We start from the raw sequence: 17,855 nt of genomic DNA on the forward strand, positions 1-17,855 counted from the left end.
ATAGTGAAGGGTCGGGCGTGTCCGCTTTGCCCGATCCTAATGGTGAGGGGTCGGGCATATCCGCCCCAGAGGCGTGGGGCCCCCAGGGACCTCACGAAGTGACAGGCCACGTCAGGGGATGGACCTCTGGCATAAAGATAGGTAAGGATGTGCAATGACATGACCTCCAGAAAAGACAGGCAACTACGGCAAGCCCCAATCGTCCTCGGCGCTGGGGGTCAAGCCGTAAAACACACTAGGGGCTCACGCCGCCCATCTCGGTAGGGTGCACATCGCTCGTCCTGCGGCCTAGCAGACCCGCGCCGCCCGTTCCGTTGGGACGCATGCCGCACGTGGCACCAGGGCACAGCATGGGAGCGCCTCCGTCGTCATCTACAGGGCTAGTGGGGCCCATGCGAAGGAGAGGAGAGACGGCACGATCCCGGAGATCTCTCTCTCTCTCTCTTTCTCTCTCTCTGTATCCACTCCCTTTCCTTTAACTTATAAAAGGGGAAGGGAGATCCCCCGCCGAAGGGTTGGAACGTTCAGACTCACATTCACACACGCACACTCCACAAAGAGACTTGCGAGCCCCCTCCTGTCAGACCCGGGGCCACGATACTGTGTACATAACATAGTTTAAAGAGGTTTAAGAGATTAAGTCCGTCTTATCTCTTATTTATCTCTTATTTATCCTGTTTAAGTAGGAGATAAAGCTAACCGATATAGAAGGAATCTACTTGAGATATGTTCTGGTACGATTTCTTAGCTGGTGTTGGTTAGTATCCTTGTAACCCTGGCCTCTCGGATATATAAGGGAGGACAGGGACCCTCTCAAAACAAGATCTCCAGATCATTCTACACCAAAAGTAATACAAACCACCATACAGGACGTAGGGTATTACGCACCTCACAGCCCGAACCTGTCTAAGTTTTGTGTTCCTTGCACCTTCGAGTTCCTGATCTCGGCGTCTCCTCACCTAAAACTTACCACCTTGGGTATATCCCTCGGTGGGCAGCCGGTAAAACACCGACAGCTGGCGCGCCAGGTAGGGGTACTCGTCGATGATGCACCGGAGAACTCGATGGCAGTAATCATCAATCGGGTGAGTCACTCCAAATATTATTACTAGATCAATCTAGTTTTTTGTGTGGCGAATCACAAATTTTTTTCTTCTCTGTTCCTAATCCACACGGCATGGATCAATCAACTTACTGGGCATCAGCTCACCACTCATGCCTGTTGACAATTCAACTTGCTGCTACACGCACGCGAGGGCTACCATGAAGCTTCATGAATCAAGATTCTTCGCTCAAAAGTACACAAAAAATAAACTAGTCGAGGACGATCGGCAGCCCGCCGACGACTACTTCAACTACTCGTCTCGACTTGAAAACTAGTCGGAATCGACTCCGACTAGTCGAGCTTCATCAATAAAATGTCGCAGCTCCATCAACGAGCTCCACGGTTTTGTCGACATTCGTCCACGAATCAAGCTAAGTGATTTATACCTTTTCCGACTTGTTCTTCACAGGATCGGCTACCTTTTTGGGTACGCCTCTCGACGGGCATGAAACTCTCGTGGGCTACTCCATGATCGACTACTTATCCGTGTACGACTCTCGATGGGCATGAAACCCTCCAGAGCTACACTTCACCGACTACTTATCCGTGTACGACTCTCGATGGGCATGAAACCCTCCAGAGCTACACTTCGCCGACTACTTTTGTGCACTGCGCATCCTCTTTGTTGCATGACGGCTACTTTCTGCGCGTGTCTCCTCTTAACGGTCGCTAATCTACTCGGGTAGCACATGCCTTAATCCGTGAAACCTCAGCTCTTTTGTCACGCCTAATGCCTCTACGCGTACACGAGACAAAGATCTCATACACGCTATGAGCAACGGCTAAAACAGGACCAGGTGCTTAAACGTAACAGGTGGACTGCTCGGGAGATTTAAATGGTCTAAAAAAGAGCTCGACACATCAATTTTTACATCGCATAAATTTTGGTGTCTTCACATTATTACTGAGTACTACTCAGTACCTTCGCATTATGCTACATAATGTGCGCATTGTCTTTTTTTAGGTCAAGCTTCGGCAACAACCCTCCAGGCAGCGCGGCATGCCATCGCAGTTCCGCTAGTTCCCAGGCTCGGGGGCTAGGCGATGCGCACTACTCGACATGGCTCCTTTGGCTCTCCTGGCTCGTAAGCTCGGGGGCTGGACGCCGCAAAACTACTCGAAGATGACTTATATGAAGACTGAGAGTGCAGAAGAAACCTTAAGTCACCGCGCGGTTAAATAAACCAGCGGGAGGCTTAATTTCACTATGTAGAAGACGAAGAGTTTTTCTCGAGATTTCAGAGTAACACCAATGCTATGATTCTTGGATCCTTATCTCCAATGTTGAGGGATTTGGATTTAAGGCTCGGGGGCTGCGGGGTACGTGGCATCGACTACTTATTTTTTTCAAATTTGCTTGAAAAAGTGAGTAAGGCAGACAAAAGACTAAAGTGACCCTCAGCCTGATTCTCCGATTCAACCTAAGGCTCGGGGGTTACTCCATATGGAGTGCGATTTTTCAATCGCGCACCATATTAAAAATATAATTCGGGCATGAGCACCTGATAGCTTCGATGCAGCCAGGCAAGTACTTGAAGAAGGACTTCAAGACGGAGCTTCAAAAGAAGCCGAAGACTACTTTGAAAGAACTCGATAAGCCTGCAGTACTCAGCTACGAAGAGCTCGGGGGCTTGTCAGACCCGGGGCCATGGGACTGTGTACATAACGTAGTTTAAAGAGGTTTAAGAGATTAAGTCCGTCTTATCTCTTATTTATCTTGTTTATCTCTTATTTATCCCGTTTAAGTAGGAGATAAAGCTAACCGATATAGAAGGAATCTATTTGAGATATGTTCTGGTATGATTTCTTAGCTGGTGTTGGTTAGTATCCTTGTAACCCTGGCCTCTCGGATATATAAGGGAGGACAGGGACCCTCTCAAAACAAGATCTCCAGATCATTCTACACCAAAAGTAATACAAACCACCATACAGGACGTAGGGTATTACGCACCTCACAGCCCGAACCTGTCTAAGTTTTGTGTTCCTTGCACCTTCGAGTTCCTGATCTCGGCGTCTCCTCACCTAAAACTTACCACCTTGGGTATATCCCTCGGTGGGCAGCCGGTAAAACACCGACACCTCCCTCTCTCGCCCGTTTGTAACCTCTACTGCAAACTTAGTGCAAGAGCACAAGCGGCTCGAACTGGACGTAGGGACATTCTGCCCGAACCAGTATAAACCATCGTATCTTTCTTGCACACCATCCGGGCCAGATGCGCAATAACAAAATTCACTAGTCGAGACATCGACAAAACTCATCTGGATACATCTTTGGGTATTGTGAGTTTTCTCACATTGCAAGGTGAGCTATTCTGCATACATGATGAATCACCTTGTTCTTTAAATAAGGGCAATTTTATGGAGATGCTTGACTGGTACAAAACAAGAAATGAAGAAGTGAAGCTTGCATTTGATGTGGCATGTCCCAAAGATGCCAGAATGACTTCTCCAATAATTCAAAAAGAACTTGCTGAATGTTATGTAGCTGAGGTCACTAAAGCAATAAAACAAGAGATGTCAGGTTGTCTCTTCTCCGTTCTTATTGATGAATCTAATGATATATTAGTTAAAGAACAAATGGTTGAAGTTGTGAGGTAAGCATTTGAATTATTTGTGGTTTCATCAGTTTGCTGACTTGATGAAATTAGCAAACTAACGAAAGGTATAATTTGTGCTGCAGGTTTATGAACAATAAAGAAAAAGTAATTGAAAGATTTTTTGGGTATCAAGCATGTAAAGGAGACAACTTCAGAAGCACTGAAAAAAGCTTTGGTTGAGGTGCTTGGTGCGCATGGCTACATATTGCAAATTTGCGAGGGCAAGGGTATGATGGAACTTCTAATATGAGAGGAGAATTTAATGGCCTTCAGAAGATGATTCATGATGAGAATCCATATGCTTTTTATATACATTGCTTTGCTCATCAATTACAGTTAGTAGTTGTTTCAATCTTAAGATGTTGTTCATATATTGAGGATTTCTTTGAGTACGTGACCATGATTGTGAACACCACTAGTTCATCTTGCAAAAGAAAGGACATATTGCTTGATAAACAGCGCGAAATTCTTTTGCATAAGCTGAAAAGTGGAGAGATATCTTCGGGAAGAGGAAAAAATCAAGCAACATTCTTGGCTAGACCTGGAGATACAAGATGGGGTTCTCATTATAAGACTTTGATGCGCATTGAATCAATGTGGGATCCGGTGATTGAAGTTCTAGAAATTGTGCATCAAGACGTGCGCAATCCATGTAAAGTGGGAGGCTTAGTGCAAATCATGGAGTCTTTTAGCTTTGTGTTCATCATGAAAATGATGTTAAAAATTCTACGCATCACAAATGAGCTATCTCTTATCTACAAAGGAAGGATCAAAATGTTGTTCAGGCCATATCTTTGGTTACTGATGTGAAAACACGTTTGATGGATTTGATGAATTATGGTTGGGAGCCACCGTTGGAAGAAGCCATAATATTTTGCAATCAAAATGATATTACAGTACCAAATATGAATGAAACAGTACTAAGATGGGGTAGATCAAGAAAAGGAGGGAGGAATAACATCACTCAAGATCATCATTTTCATATTGATACCTTCTATGCTACTTCTATGCTGCTATTGATGCTATCACCACAGAATTGGATCATCGGTTTAGTGAGGTATCTTCTGTTAGTTTGTTTTTCATATCTTGACCTAAGAGACTCCTTCTCAAAATTTGATGTGGAAAAGCTAGCTCGGCTTACGGAGATATATTGTGATGATTTCTCTTATTCTGTTAAGAATGATATAAGAGGTCAACTTGAAAACTTTATTGTTCACGTTGGAAGACTTGAGCAGTTTAGGGCTGTCATGATCTTCTTTTAGCAAGCCTAGCTGCAAAAATGGTTGAACTTGAGAGGTATATTGTCTTCCCATTGGTGTATCGCCTAATTGAGTTGGTATTGCTATTACCAGTGGCGATAGCATAAGTTGAAAGGGCCTTTTTAGCAATGAAAACTATCAAGGCTGAGCTGCGCAGCAAGATGTCTGATGCTTGGCTTAATGCCTTGATGGTGTGCTACATTGAGAGAGATCTTTAAAGGAATTGATCTTAAGAAAATTAAGAAACCATTCTAGGAAAAGAAAGATAGACAAGCGTAATTACCTAGGTCTTCTAGACCTAAACACAATTAAAGTGTCATTGTCGTCAGGTGGTGACTGGTGGGTTTCTTAACTTTATCTTTTATGTTTTCTATCCTAAATGAATAAATGTTAGGTGATCTATATATATTCTGTACTTTTTAAGTTTTATATTTGCTGGATTATTACATTTTGAAATGTACATTACGTGCTACTTTTGATTTGAATCTTTATCTCGGCGACGTGGGCAAAATGCGGGCTAGCACCTTTGCGAGGCAGGATATTAAGGATGTGTCCGTCGATCAAGCCCCACGCGATGGAGAAGGTTCGAAGAACGCCCCGTTCGGGGACGCCACGGCATTTGAATATGGCCACCGAATCCTCCACTTGGAGAACAATGGCGATCTTGGAAGCTCCACCCGCGCACCGCCGGCGTCACTGTCGGTCGTAGAGTTTTCCACGCCGCAGCGTCACCTTCTTTGACCCGTCGCCAATCCCCCCGACACCCACCAAGGCCCACGCGTCCACACCGGCGCCGCTGCCAAGACCCTGACAGGCGGGGCCAGGCACTCCGTTCTGGGCTTACGCAGACTCGCCGATGCCGTCACGCGGCTTGTTCTAAAGCCACCGACAAGTGGGCCAAGCACCCCGGCGCGTCGACCTGTCAGAGACTGGTACGTAGCGCGAGTCATCATGCGCGGCTTCGGTCTGAGAATAACCCGATAAAGAATTCAAACTTTTTGCGCTGCCTGGTCATCGCGGTCGTCTCCTCTGCTCCTGCAGTCCTGCGCTGCTCGGCCCGGCAGCACTCGCCCTCCCCGACTCTGCTGACTGCTGCTGCTCCCACAAAATTGAAAATCCCCAAGCCGCCGCCACCGCCTCCTCGCCTTGGCGCAACCCAAATGTGACGCGCCGCCACCCGGCCACCCGCCACGATGGAGGCCGCATCCTCCGCCCTCCCGTGGTGGCTCGCCACCGCCGGCTGCTCCCCGCCGCCGGCACACGGCGCGTCCTCCGTCCCGGGCCGCCTCGCCTTCCTTTTCCTCTCCCCGTGCCCGCAGCGCTCGCTCGCCGCCGCCGTCGACCTCCTCTTCCTCCTCGCGGCGCTCGCGCTCGCACTCCGCGCCCGCCTCTCCCGCCGCGCCGCCCGGCACGACGGCCGCGCGCGGGAGCCCCTCCTCGCCAAGTCCGCCGACCAGGCGCCGCCTCCCGTTCGCCGCGGGAGGAGCTTCCGGCACGGGCTCGCGCTCGCGGCATCCGCGGTCCAGGCGGCGGGCGCCATCATGCTGCTCGTCCTCGCGCTCCTGCGCCTCCGGGGGAGGGCGGCGTTGCTCGCCGTCGACTGCGCCTTCCTCGCCGCGCACGCCGTCGCGCACCTCGCGGCCACGGGGGTCGTCGCCGCAGAGAAGAACCAGGCGGCGGAACCCGCGCGCGTGGCCCACCACTCGGTCCACCTCAGGCTCTTCTGGCTCGGCACCGCGGCTTTCGCCGCGCTCTTCTCCGGGTGCGCTGCCGCCAGGTACGCCGGCGGGGACGCGCTCCTCCCAGACGACCCGCTCGCGTTCGCGTGGCTGGCGCTCTCGCTCCCGCTACTGTATTTCTCGGTTACCGGCTCCACCGGCCTTGCTGCCGTCGACGCTGCCGCCAATGGGGTTTCTTCCGACGGTGGCCATGGCGTCGCGGCTGAGGTGACGTACGCCACGGCGTCGTGGCTCTCGCTCGCCACGTTCGGGTGGATCAATCCGCTCATCACCAAGGGCTCCAGGGCCACGCTCGCTGCCGACCAAGTCCCGCCGGTGGCGCCGGCTGACACCGCCGAGGCGGCGTACTTGCTGTTCGCCTCCAACTGGCCCGCGCCGGCGCCGGGGGCGTCCAAGCCCGAGCGCCCGGTGCTCACCGCGCTGCTGCGCTCCTTCTGGCCACAGTTCCTTCTCACCGCCGTGCTTGGCTTGTCGCACCTCTCCGTCATGTACATCGGCCCCTCCCTCGTGGACAGGTTCGTCGAGTTCGTGCGCCGCGGCGGGGAGGTCACGGAGGGGCTGCAGCTGGTCGCCGTCCTGCTTGTCGGCAAGGCGGCGGAGACGTTGGCATCGCACCACTACGAGTTCCAGGGGCAGAAACTGGGGATGCGCATCAACGCCGCACTGCTCGCCGCCGTGTACCGCAAGTCACTGCGGCTGTCCACGGGCGCGCGCCGCGCGCACGGCACCGGTACGATCGTCAACTACATGGAGGTGGACGCCCAAGAGGTGGCCAACGTCACACACCAGCTCCACAATCTGTGGCTGATGCCACTCCAGATCGCCGTGGCGCTAGCGCTGCTCTACACCCACCTAGGGCCCGCAGTGCTCACCGCCGTCGCTGCCGTCGCTGTGGTCACTGTGGCTGTGGCCTTCGCCAACAAGCTCAACATCGAGTACCAGTTCAAGTTCCTCGGCAAGCGCGACGAGCGCATGAAGGCCATCACCGAGCTGCTCAATTACATCCGCGTGATCAAGCTGCAGGCGTGGGAGGAGACATTCGGGGCCAAGATCCGTGAGCTTCGGGAGGAAGAGATGGGATGGCTGGCCAAGTCCATGTACTTCATGTGTGCTAACACCATCGTGCTTTGGAGCGGCCCGCTCACCATGACCGTCCTCGTGTTCGGCACATGCGTCCTGACTGGCGTCGAGCTCAACGCGGGAAAGGTCTTCACGGCGACCGCGTTCTTTAGAATGCTCGACGGACCTATGCAGAGTTTCCCTGAGGCGATTGCTGCTGTGACGCAGGCAACCGTGTCTGTTGGCAGGCTTGACAGATACCTGCTTGATGCCGTGCTTGATGACTCGGCTGTGGAGCATGTGGAGGACACTGACATTGGTACCGGTTCAGTGGTGGTGGAGGTGCGTGATGGCATTTTTGCTTGGGACATGAGGGGAAATAAGAAGAATGAAGAAGGTGAGGACCGTGATGAGGATGGTGAAAGTGATGAAAAGAATGATGTTGAGGCAGCACCGGTGTTGGAGACTGTGTTGAAGGGGATCAATATGGAGGTAAGGAGGGGTGACCTTGCAGCGGTGGTTGGGACAGTTGGGTCGGGCAAGTCATCGCTGCTTTCTTGCATTATGGGGGAGATGGAGAAGATCTCTGGCACGGTGAGTGCAATGTTTCTGATTCAAAGCAAACATTGTTAGTAGCAATACCGTGCAATTTATTCATTGGTTTGTGCAACTTTCTCCAAAAGTCATCTCTTGCTGACCTGCATACAGAACTGTCAAATCAGCGTTAGGTAGGTTGGGTTCAAATCAGATCTAAGGCCACTTTAGAAGTCCATGCTTGGTGATCAGCATAGTCAACATTCTACCTACACAAATTCGCACAGCTAGAGAAGCCTGTTTAATTAGACTAATTAGTAGATGGCTTTGCCACTTGTTTTGGTTGGAATGGATGCAAATCATGCAAGTGAATTCCCAATCCAAGTTGTAAAGTACTCTGGCTTGTTTGGCATGCCAGGGTGGAGTCCTTCATACCACGACCACCATGTGTTTGATGAAATGCCTCTCTCAACATGACATGGTCTACATTGTCTTATATCTGCTTTTTTTTTGACTGAATGCCTAGCCATCAGTTTACTCTCAGTCTAATGCTTGGCCGCGTGAACGTTTTCATTTTAACTCTGTAGAAGAAACACATTTATATTTGGGACAGAGATGCTTTTACTCTTTAGTGTGCCTGATAGTTAGAATTATGCTTCAGCTTTCAGGCACATTCAATGAAGTCATAAATATTTGTCTAGTGATACAAGTTCATGAGCAAGCGTTGGAAAGTCTATATAGTATCATTTAAGAATGTTTAGCATTTCCCAGATAATGATGTATCCGATACCTACACTATTTTTTTTTTATGCTCATGTGCCTGTTTGTTTAACCCCTTGCTTTTTTATAGGTTAGGGTGTGTGGGAGCACTGCATATGTTGCACAGACTGCTTGGATCCAAAATGGGACCATTCAAGAGAATGTCTTATTTGGACAACCAATGCATGCTGAAAGATACAAACAGGTTATACGGTCTTGCTGCCTGGAAAAAGATTTGGAAATGATGGAATTTGGGGACCAGACTGAAATAGGAGAGCGAGGGATCAATCTCAGTGGTGGGCAGAAACAACGTATTCAGCTCGCCCGAGCAGTTTATCAAAATTGTGATATATATCTTCTTGATGATGTCTTCAGTGCTGTTGATGCACAAACTGGTTCAAATATCTTTAAGGTATGTTTTTTTTGTCATTTCAACTATTTTCAAGCCCACATGCTCCTACAGCATCTATTTCTGAATTTGAGTTACTACAAGCTGGGTAAGGTAATGGATGAACAAAGATTGTAATTTGCAATAGGCTTTGGTGAGCAAAGCCTGTGCAGAAATGTTGTAGAAATGTTACTATCCAATCGATGCTTTCCTCATGGTATTTTTTGATACAAAACCAATTTGTTGCAATAAATTAATCACACATATTTTAGTAAATGGTATCTATGCAGTTGATTGAAGTTGCTGTCCTGATAAAGTTTTTCCCTCCATTCAAAATTTTTTAGTAAATGGAATGTGACAGGAAATGGACTCAAGTATGTGACTTCTCCAGCTAATTATTTTTCAGCAGGTTTAGCTCCCAGAAATTTAATATGAATATAGAATATAGATGATTTTTCACTCAGCATTCTTTCTTCCCCTGCCTGAGTCACACACCTATAATTTTCCATATCAAACATTATTATAGTTTGGAGGAATTGAAAACAATAAAAAAGTTAGGACAGATACTTGAGAAATATATTTGAATGATGTGGCTTTATGTTGCTTCAAATGGAAATCAATGATTTTTAAGTAGCTTTTAATGGAATTTTGAAGGAAGAAATGCTACTTGATTTACATTTATATATAACAATCAATGATGGATAAACCGAAACCATACTTTTTTATTTTCATTTTTATTTAACCAATTATGCACGCTATTACAACAGCAACCTTTATTTCACAGGATTGTCTAAGGGGAACGCTTAAAGGAAAGGCTATCATACTTGTTACACACCAAGTCGATTTCTTGCATAATGTGGACAACATCTTTGTAAGTTGGATGCTACATGCTACACTATTGCAGTAACTTGTCAGGCAATATGCTTTTCTTTTGGAAAACTATTTTGTGTAGCAACCTTTACGAACAACTGGCTGTGATCTGCAATATTGACTCAGCAGTGCTCATTTTGCACTGTCTCAGATATCTTCTGATACAACTACTTACCAGCATGTTCTGATAGTATTTAGCAAGAAAAAATATTTCTTTTCTTGAAATCAAGCAAAATTGAACTATTATTTGATAGAGTCAATAAAACCATAGCATATCTTTGTTTTTTTTATAAACCTGAAACCATAGGTGTAAAGTTGAAGATCCCTCCAAAGAATTGTCACACTTATAATTTCAAAATGGCGAAATAGCCAGTCTCAACCCTCAACTTTCTTCAAAAACTCAAATTCGTCCCTCAACTATCAAATAGGTCAATTTAATCCTCACTCAAGGTTTTGGTTTGAGCGCAATTTCATCAATAAGGTGATGTCTGATGTGGCATGCCAAGTCATCCAAGAGTGCATATAACGCTCTTAGCATGCTACCAAGTGAAACAAAGATATCAATTCAAGTGCTATACTAACCTAGAATTCACTAGCACATCGATAATGAGTGATTGATGATCTTGCGTCTGTAAATAAAAGGTTTACACTTTTGTTTATTTGTACATTTTCCTTGACCATTGAACCATGGTTTTTACAATGCATCAACTGGAAGTAAGAAATTAGAGGCGTAAGGGCTAGTTAATGTATTTTAACTCACTTCACAGCACCCATTGTTGACTAGGCATGCCAATGTGCTATGTAGGACCAGAGGTAAAATTGAGCCCAAATAAAAAGTTTAAGGACTAGATTGGCCAAATTGATAGCTGAGGGACGAATTTGAGCCTGAGACAAAAGTTGAGGGACATAATTGACTATTTCGCCTTTCAAATTCATCATCATCTATTCCTTTTAGTTGTCATTTGTCTAGGTGTCATAGAGACTTTTGGATTGGTCATTCTTCTCTTGTAAAATTGCACAATGTTAGAGTTTTATAATGTGCCTTTGATTTATTCTTTTATCCTTTTTGCCCATTCGGAAATATGCAGGTCGTTAGAGATGGTATGATTGCACAGTCAGGAAAGTATGATGAACTACTAGAAGCCGGCTCAGATTTTGCGGCTCTTGTTGCAGCTCATGAAAGTTCAATGGAGCTGGTGGAGCAAAGTCATCAAGTAGAGAAAGCTGAACGTTCTCAGCCTGCTGCAGTAGGTAGAATCCCTTCTTTACGCTCCAGATCCATTGGAAAAGGTGAGAAGGTGCTTGTTGCACCAGAAATAGAAGCAGCCACTTCCAAAATTATACAAGAAGAGGAAAGGGAGAGCGGTCAAGTAAGTTGGCGAGTGTACAAGCTATACATGACAGAGGCTTGGGGCTGGTGGGGGGTTGTGGGCATGCTTGCGTTCGCAGTTGTTTGGCAAGGTTCTGATATGGCCAGTGACTATTGGCTATCATACGAAACATCAGGCAGCATTCCATTTAACCCATCCTTGTTCATTGGAGTGTATGTGGCCATAGCAGTTTTTTCGATGGTCCTTCAAGTAATCAAGACTCTTCTTGAGACAGTTTTGGGACTTCGAACAGCTCAGATATTTTTCAAGAAGATGTTTGACAGCATTCTGCATGCCCCTATGTCATTTTTCGATACAACTCCTTCAGGAAGGATTCTCAGTCGGGTAAATCTTATCTTTTTGGTTTATTTGTGTCTTGGCCCAAAGCCCCATACTCATTAATAAGTATGAAAAAATTATGAATTCCTCTGAAAACCTTAATTCCCCTCCCATGTTAACCTAAGTACATGTAAACAGAGCTAAACCTTGTTAACCTAGTTTAAATAGTACGGTCTTGTTTACAGCATAGTGTGTGCTGCTCGTACTCTGACATCTAGATAATATGTTTTAGTTTAAGGCCTGGAATGAGTGGTACTATAGTTCATTTATCTTCTACTGATATGATATATCACTTTGTCTTTTCAGGCATCATCTGATCAAACAACTATTGATGTTGTGCTCGCATTTTTCGTCGGTCTGACAATTTCAATGTACATTTCAGTTTTGAGCACCATAATTGTTACTTGTCAGGTTGCCTGGCCATCAGTTATAGCAGTAATTCCGCTCCTACTATTGAACATTTGGTACAGGGTATGCTTGAACTACAAAAGTTCATCTCATGCTCTCATCTAATAAAAAATATAATCCTCACTGTAAGTTGCAATTTCCCCCTCATTTCTGCAGAATCGCTATCTTGCAACCTCTCGGGAGTTGACTCGACTTGAAGGAGTAACAAAGGCACCAGTTATTGATCACTTCTCGGAGACTGTTCTTGGTGCTACAACCATAAGATGTTTCAAAAAGGAGAAAGACTTTTTCCAGGAAAATTTAGACAAAATTAATTCAAGTTTGCGCATGTACTTCCACAACTACGCTGCAAATGAATGGCTTGGGTTTAGACTGGAGCTGATTGGAACACTTGTATTGTCAATAACGGCATTTCTCATGATCAGTCTGCCCAGTAATTTTATCAAAAAAGGTACGAATCGATATATTTTAGGTCCAAAGTTTTCCCTAGCACAGAAATGCAGCCATACAATCTTATGAGAAGGCATTAATTTCAGCTTCATGTGTTTAGCGTCTTGCGGTCTTGCACCTAATTGCTTTCATTCATTATTAGAACATTAGTCAGTCAAAGAATATTATCTGCATTTAAAATTTAAATTGGTCGAGTTATTTCCTTTTGCTTTTTTAGTCAAGCTGGATATTAGTAAAAGTTTGAAGCTATATACATGATTGCTTTTTCGCATTTGATCTTTTTTTTCTCTGCGATAATCAACTGATCACAATGTTTTTGTAATTGTTATAGCTGGTAATTAGTTTCAGCAGATCTATGATGATTATAGGCTCTGATCTTTGCTATGTTGTTGCAGAATTTGTTGGTATGTCCCTTTCATATGGCCTCTCCCTCAATTCTCTGGTATACTTTGCAATATCCATTAGCTGCATGCTGGAAAATGATATGGTTGCTGTGGAGAGGGTAAATCAGTTCAGCACTCTCCCTTCTGAGGCAGCATGGAAAATAGAAGAGCATCTTCCTTCTCCGAATTGGCCCACACATGGAGATATTGATATTAAGGATCTAAAGGTTAGTGGTTCTCATTTACCCTTATTTTACTGATTTTCCCCTATTAGTCCTTTTTGTAATTCAAAGTAAAAAAATCTCAATATTATCTTTCATTTTCCCCCATATAGTACAACACTTTATATACCACATGAATTTAAAGCAAATTCCTGTCTTATCTCGCACTTAATAAATTGGAGAATGCATTGAAACATTCTGTTTGCAGATAAGGATCATTTATAAAATTGAAGACACCATTATTGTTATTTCAGGTTAGGTACCGACCCAATACACCTTTGATTCTGAAAGGAATTAATATAAGCATCAGTGGTGGAGAAAAGATAGGAGTTGTAGGAAGGACTGGTAGTGGCAAGTCAACTTTGGTCCAAGCATTATTCAGGCTCGTCGAGCCAGCAGAGGGGAAAATGATCATTGATGGAATAGACATATGCACACTGGGTCTCCATGATCTGAGATCTCGCTTCGGCATAATTCCCCAGGAACCTGTTCTGTTTGAAGGAACAATTCGAAGCAACATTGATCCGATTGGGCAGTATTCAGATGCAGAAATATGGCAGGTATAGTGTTAGTAACATGTACTCCCTCCGTTTCAAAATGTAGGTCGTTTTGACTTTTCTAGTTCATAGTTTTTGCTATGCACCTAGACATACATTATATTTAGGTGGGTAGCAAATACTATGAATCTAAAAAAGCCAAAACAACTTACATTTTGGAACGGAGGGAGTAGTTCATTTTAGCCTCATTCCTTCATGATACACTGGTTGTGTCTATTAACCATCGACAATTTGACACCAATGCATATAATTTCAGGCTCTGGAGCGCTGTCAGCTGAAAGATGTCGTGGTTTCAAAACCTGAAAAACTTGATGCTCCAGGTATGCTATTTTTAAGCTTCTCTGTATATCTGTTTGCATAGCTGCGTAGGTTGCATCGTCCACTCATTTCTTTTCTTTTGCTTCTTCATAGTGGCTGATAGCGGAGAGAACTGGAGCGTAGGCCAAAGACAGCTCCTTTGTCTTGGTCGTGTCATTTTGAAGCAGACTCAAATCTTATTTATGGATGAGGCAACTGCTTCAGTCGACTCTCAAACCGATGCCACAATTCAGAAGATCACGCGACAGGAATTCTCATCATGCACAATAATTAGCATCGCCCACAGAATACCAACAGTCATGGACTGTGATAGAGTTTTGGTGCTGGATGCAGGTACATCTCTTCAGTCTTGCTGCTTAAATAATATTGTTACATATAATTTCTGATATGCGGTAATATGAATGTGAGCGTTATCCTTCCAGAATGTTATACTAAAATAATATTGTTTTCATTGCAGGTCTGGTAAAAGAATTTGATGCGCCATCAAGGTTGATCGAACAGCCATCCCTCTTCGGTGCGATGGTTGAGGAGTATGCTAATCGCTCGTTGAACCTATAGCTCCACCCATGATACTCCGGATTTTAAGAAATAAGAGTCAGGTTTGATAGATTGACTTGAGAGTATATATGCAGAATCCTGTGCAGAGAATAAACCTTAGAAGTTTGACAGTATTAGGAGTGAGCCACGGTGAACCCAAGATCTCCTTGTCGTTTGTGGCTTTTTGTTACAAGCTCACAGAGGGGCAGAAATAAGTTGAAAGTTATCTTTTCAAGGTCTACAGAGACCACTTTTTTTTTAAATGGCATTGTTTTGCTTAGAATTACGTATTGTGGAGCAAATTCATGTATGCAGGGGAGGGTTGCGTCCCTGCTAGCTGTACACCGTACCATCCGGCCAACACCCCAGCAAGCACGGCGTGTCCTGTACATGGTTCTGCCTGCTGTGGACGAGGGCGACGCCGCGACGGACCATGCTGATGATGCAGCGCGGCAGAACAGACGGTTTTATGATGGATGATACTGCACGGCAGATCAAAGGAAGCTCCAGCTGGATGCCAGTCACCCCTGCCTGAAGTACGAAAAAGGATCTCCGCGTTTGTGGGCTTGCAGTAGCTTCAATCCAGCCCACGCTCTCATAAAAAAAATCCAGCGCACCCTGACATAATGACATAGCGTCCAACATATACAGAAGTTTCACTCTCCAAGAGTGAAGTTCGGATTGACCGGCCTTGACGATGCTGATAAAGTCTCACATACCCAATCTTAGGTAAGAAAATGTTAAAATTAATAAAATCATCACAGATACCTCGCTATCGACGAACACCATCATATATCATTAAAAATATAATTAAAGTTTCACTGCATCAAAATGACTTGAAATAGTCATCTGGAACAAAAAGTATGCAATAGTACTTGAAATGCTTTTATTTTCTTTTTTCAAAACATATACAGATACGGTGCACTCTACTCGTATGTCCTCCAAAAGATTAAACTGATAAATCTTGGGATTAATAAAAACATACACTCATCTCTGTGTGAGTAAATCTTGAGATTTACTAAAGTTACTATAGGTTCCTCAACGTTGATAGGCATGTTAATTCATATAGTAAATCCATAAGAATGCGATCCTCTGACCAGTCGAGCACTCGAAGCCAGATGGACAGATCTGAACCAATTAAGCTATGCTCAGCTCGTGGATGGATTGGTCAATTGTATGATGGATTAGCCAAGGTTTTCTTGTGAGCAAAACGAACAAAGTAAATTGTTTGTTGTAGTACAATAGGATTTTTGCTACTTTAGCAGAACTGGTAATCATGGGAAATATGTAATTTAATACCAATAAAGTCATATGCAAATTGACGACGTCTAGCTCAAGGATAGAGAAAGATCTATATCGATAAAAGTTAAAGAACAATGAGACGAAAATTGCCAAAAAAAAGTTATCTCCCTTTTCTTCTTTGAAGAAGGGCAAACAAATACAGTAAATATAGGACATCCGATTGGACAATTTATTTATTATGCTTTCTCGCGCATTCTCTCAGCACGAGTGCATCCATGACTCGTATACATGTATACACCTCAACACACTGCTACTCTCCCATAAAGCAGAATCCCCAGCCCGTCGACGTCTCATGGCTTCCGCCGGCCGCCGCCGCGGCCGCACACGCCGGCGTCGAGGGTGTGGTAGTTGACGTACCGGCTCGGCGCCGACGGCGGCACGCGGAACCCCCTCGGCATGCACCCGCCGGCCGCCCGCCTGTGGAAGAACGGCTGCCGCCGTCCGCCATGCTGCTGGCTCGTCGGCCGCGCAGGCCTGAACGGCACGAGCGACGGTGGCCTCCGCTGGTCAGCCACGGTGCCGGCTTCTGGCACCGGCACCGGAGCCGGCGACGCGACGATCACCGCCACCACCAGCAGCAGAAGTACGATCATGCTGGCGACAAGGGTGGACATGGCTACGTGGAGAGTACGTGTCAGGGAGGGGGATCGATGCAGGTAGGGGCGGGCTGTCTTTTAAAGAAAAGAGAACCGGGGCTCGTGTGGAGTACGTACGTGTCGGAGGTTGCAAGCTAAGGACGACGCGGCAGCGGGCGTGCTAGGCTGGGAACGGGAGGATGCTCGTGCACCTGAGTTATAGCGCAGGCTGCTTTCTTCTCCTGCGTGCATGGTTGCTAGCTTGCATGTTCAAATTTTGACCCGTGGGAAGAAGGGGACTTGCCGTCCTGGCGTACTAGCTAAAGCAACGACATTTAGTTGGTGACGCGTCAATGGTTCAGTTTAATGTCGTCGTGTAAAGGGCACGCGCTGCACTTTGATGTGTACTTCTACCGTTCTTGACTTTCACTCGTGAGTAGGATGAAAACGGCCGGGAACGGAAAACCCCTTACTCATTTCCGTTGCTGTATTTTTTTCACCGGGAATGGGACCAGAATCTGGATAGACAGAAATGGAACGGGAACCGAGATAGATGGATATACGGAAAGGAATAAATACGAACGGGAATACAATAGGAACAGGCGGGAATAGAAAACTTACACCAGGGCCTCGTTTAGATCGCAACTTTTTATAACATTTGGAACTTTTTGCTACTGTAGCGTTTTCATTTGTATTTGACAAATTTTATCTAATCATGGTCTAACTAGGCTTAAAAGATTCGTCTCGTGATGTACAATTAAACTGTGCAATTAGTTATTTTTTTACATACATTTACTGCTCCATGCATGTGTCCCAAAATTGATGTGATGGAGAGAGAGTGTAAAAATTTGGAACTTTGAAGTGATCTAAACGGGGCCCAGGATGACACGTTACAATTTACAAGACATGAGCCTTACACATTCAAAGCACGTAACAGCAGACGTGCTGCTGCATATCATGATGAGAAAGTAAAATTCACAAGTCCAAAAACCACAAATAAATCCACAGATAAACAAACCAGTTCAACAACTTCAACAACATAGTAATAGAATAAGTCTGGACTCTAGACATTGACATATCACATT

The 17,855-nt window shown here is 45.5% G+C and overlaps 1 protein-coding gene across 1 annotated transcript; it reads left to right on the top strand.

The window, feature by feature from the left end:
- Positions 1-6,038: 6,038 nt before the first annotated feature.
- Positions 6,039-15,156, top strand: LOC112899464 (ABC transporter C family member 4-like). The gene is made up of 11 exons (XM_025967939.1): positions 6,039-8,353; positions 9,144-9,464; positions 10,225-10,311; positions 11,399-12,025; positions 12,326-12,490; positions 12,584-12,878; positions 13,273-13,487; positions 13,736-14,041; positions 14,295-14,358; positions 14,450-14,689; positions 14,814-15,156. The coding sequence occupies exons 1-11, from the start codon at positions 6,155-6,157 to the stop codon at positions 14,912-14,914; spliced, it is 4,620 nt and encodes a 1,539-aa protein (XP_025823724.1). The 5' UTR covers positions 6,039-6,154; the 3' UTR covers positions 14,915-15,156.
- The last annotated feature ends 2,699 nt before the right edge of the window (positions 15,157-17,855 follow it).

Source organism: Panicum hallii, chromosome 7 (assembly GCF_002211085.1).
Source record: "Panicum hallii strain FIL2 chromosome 7, PHallii_v3.1, whole genome shotgun sequence".
Taxonomy (NCBI): Eukaryota; Viridiplantae; Streptophyta; class Magnoliopsida; order Poales; family Poaceae; genus Panicum; species Panicum hallii.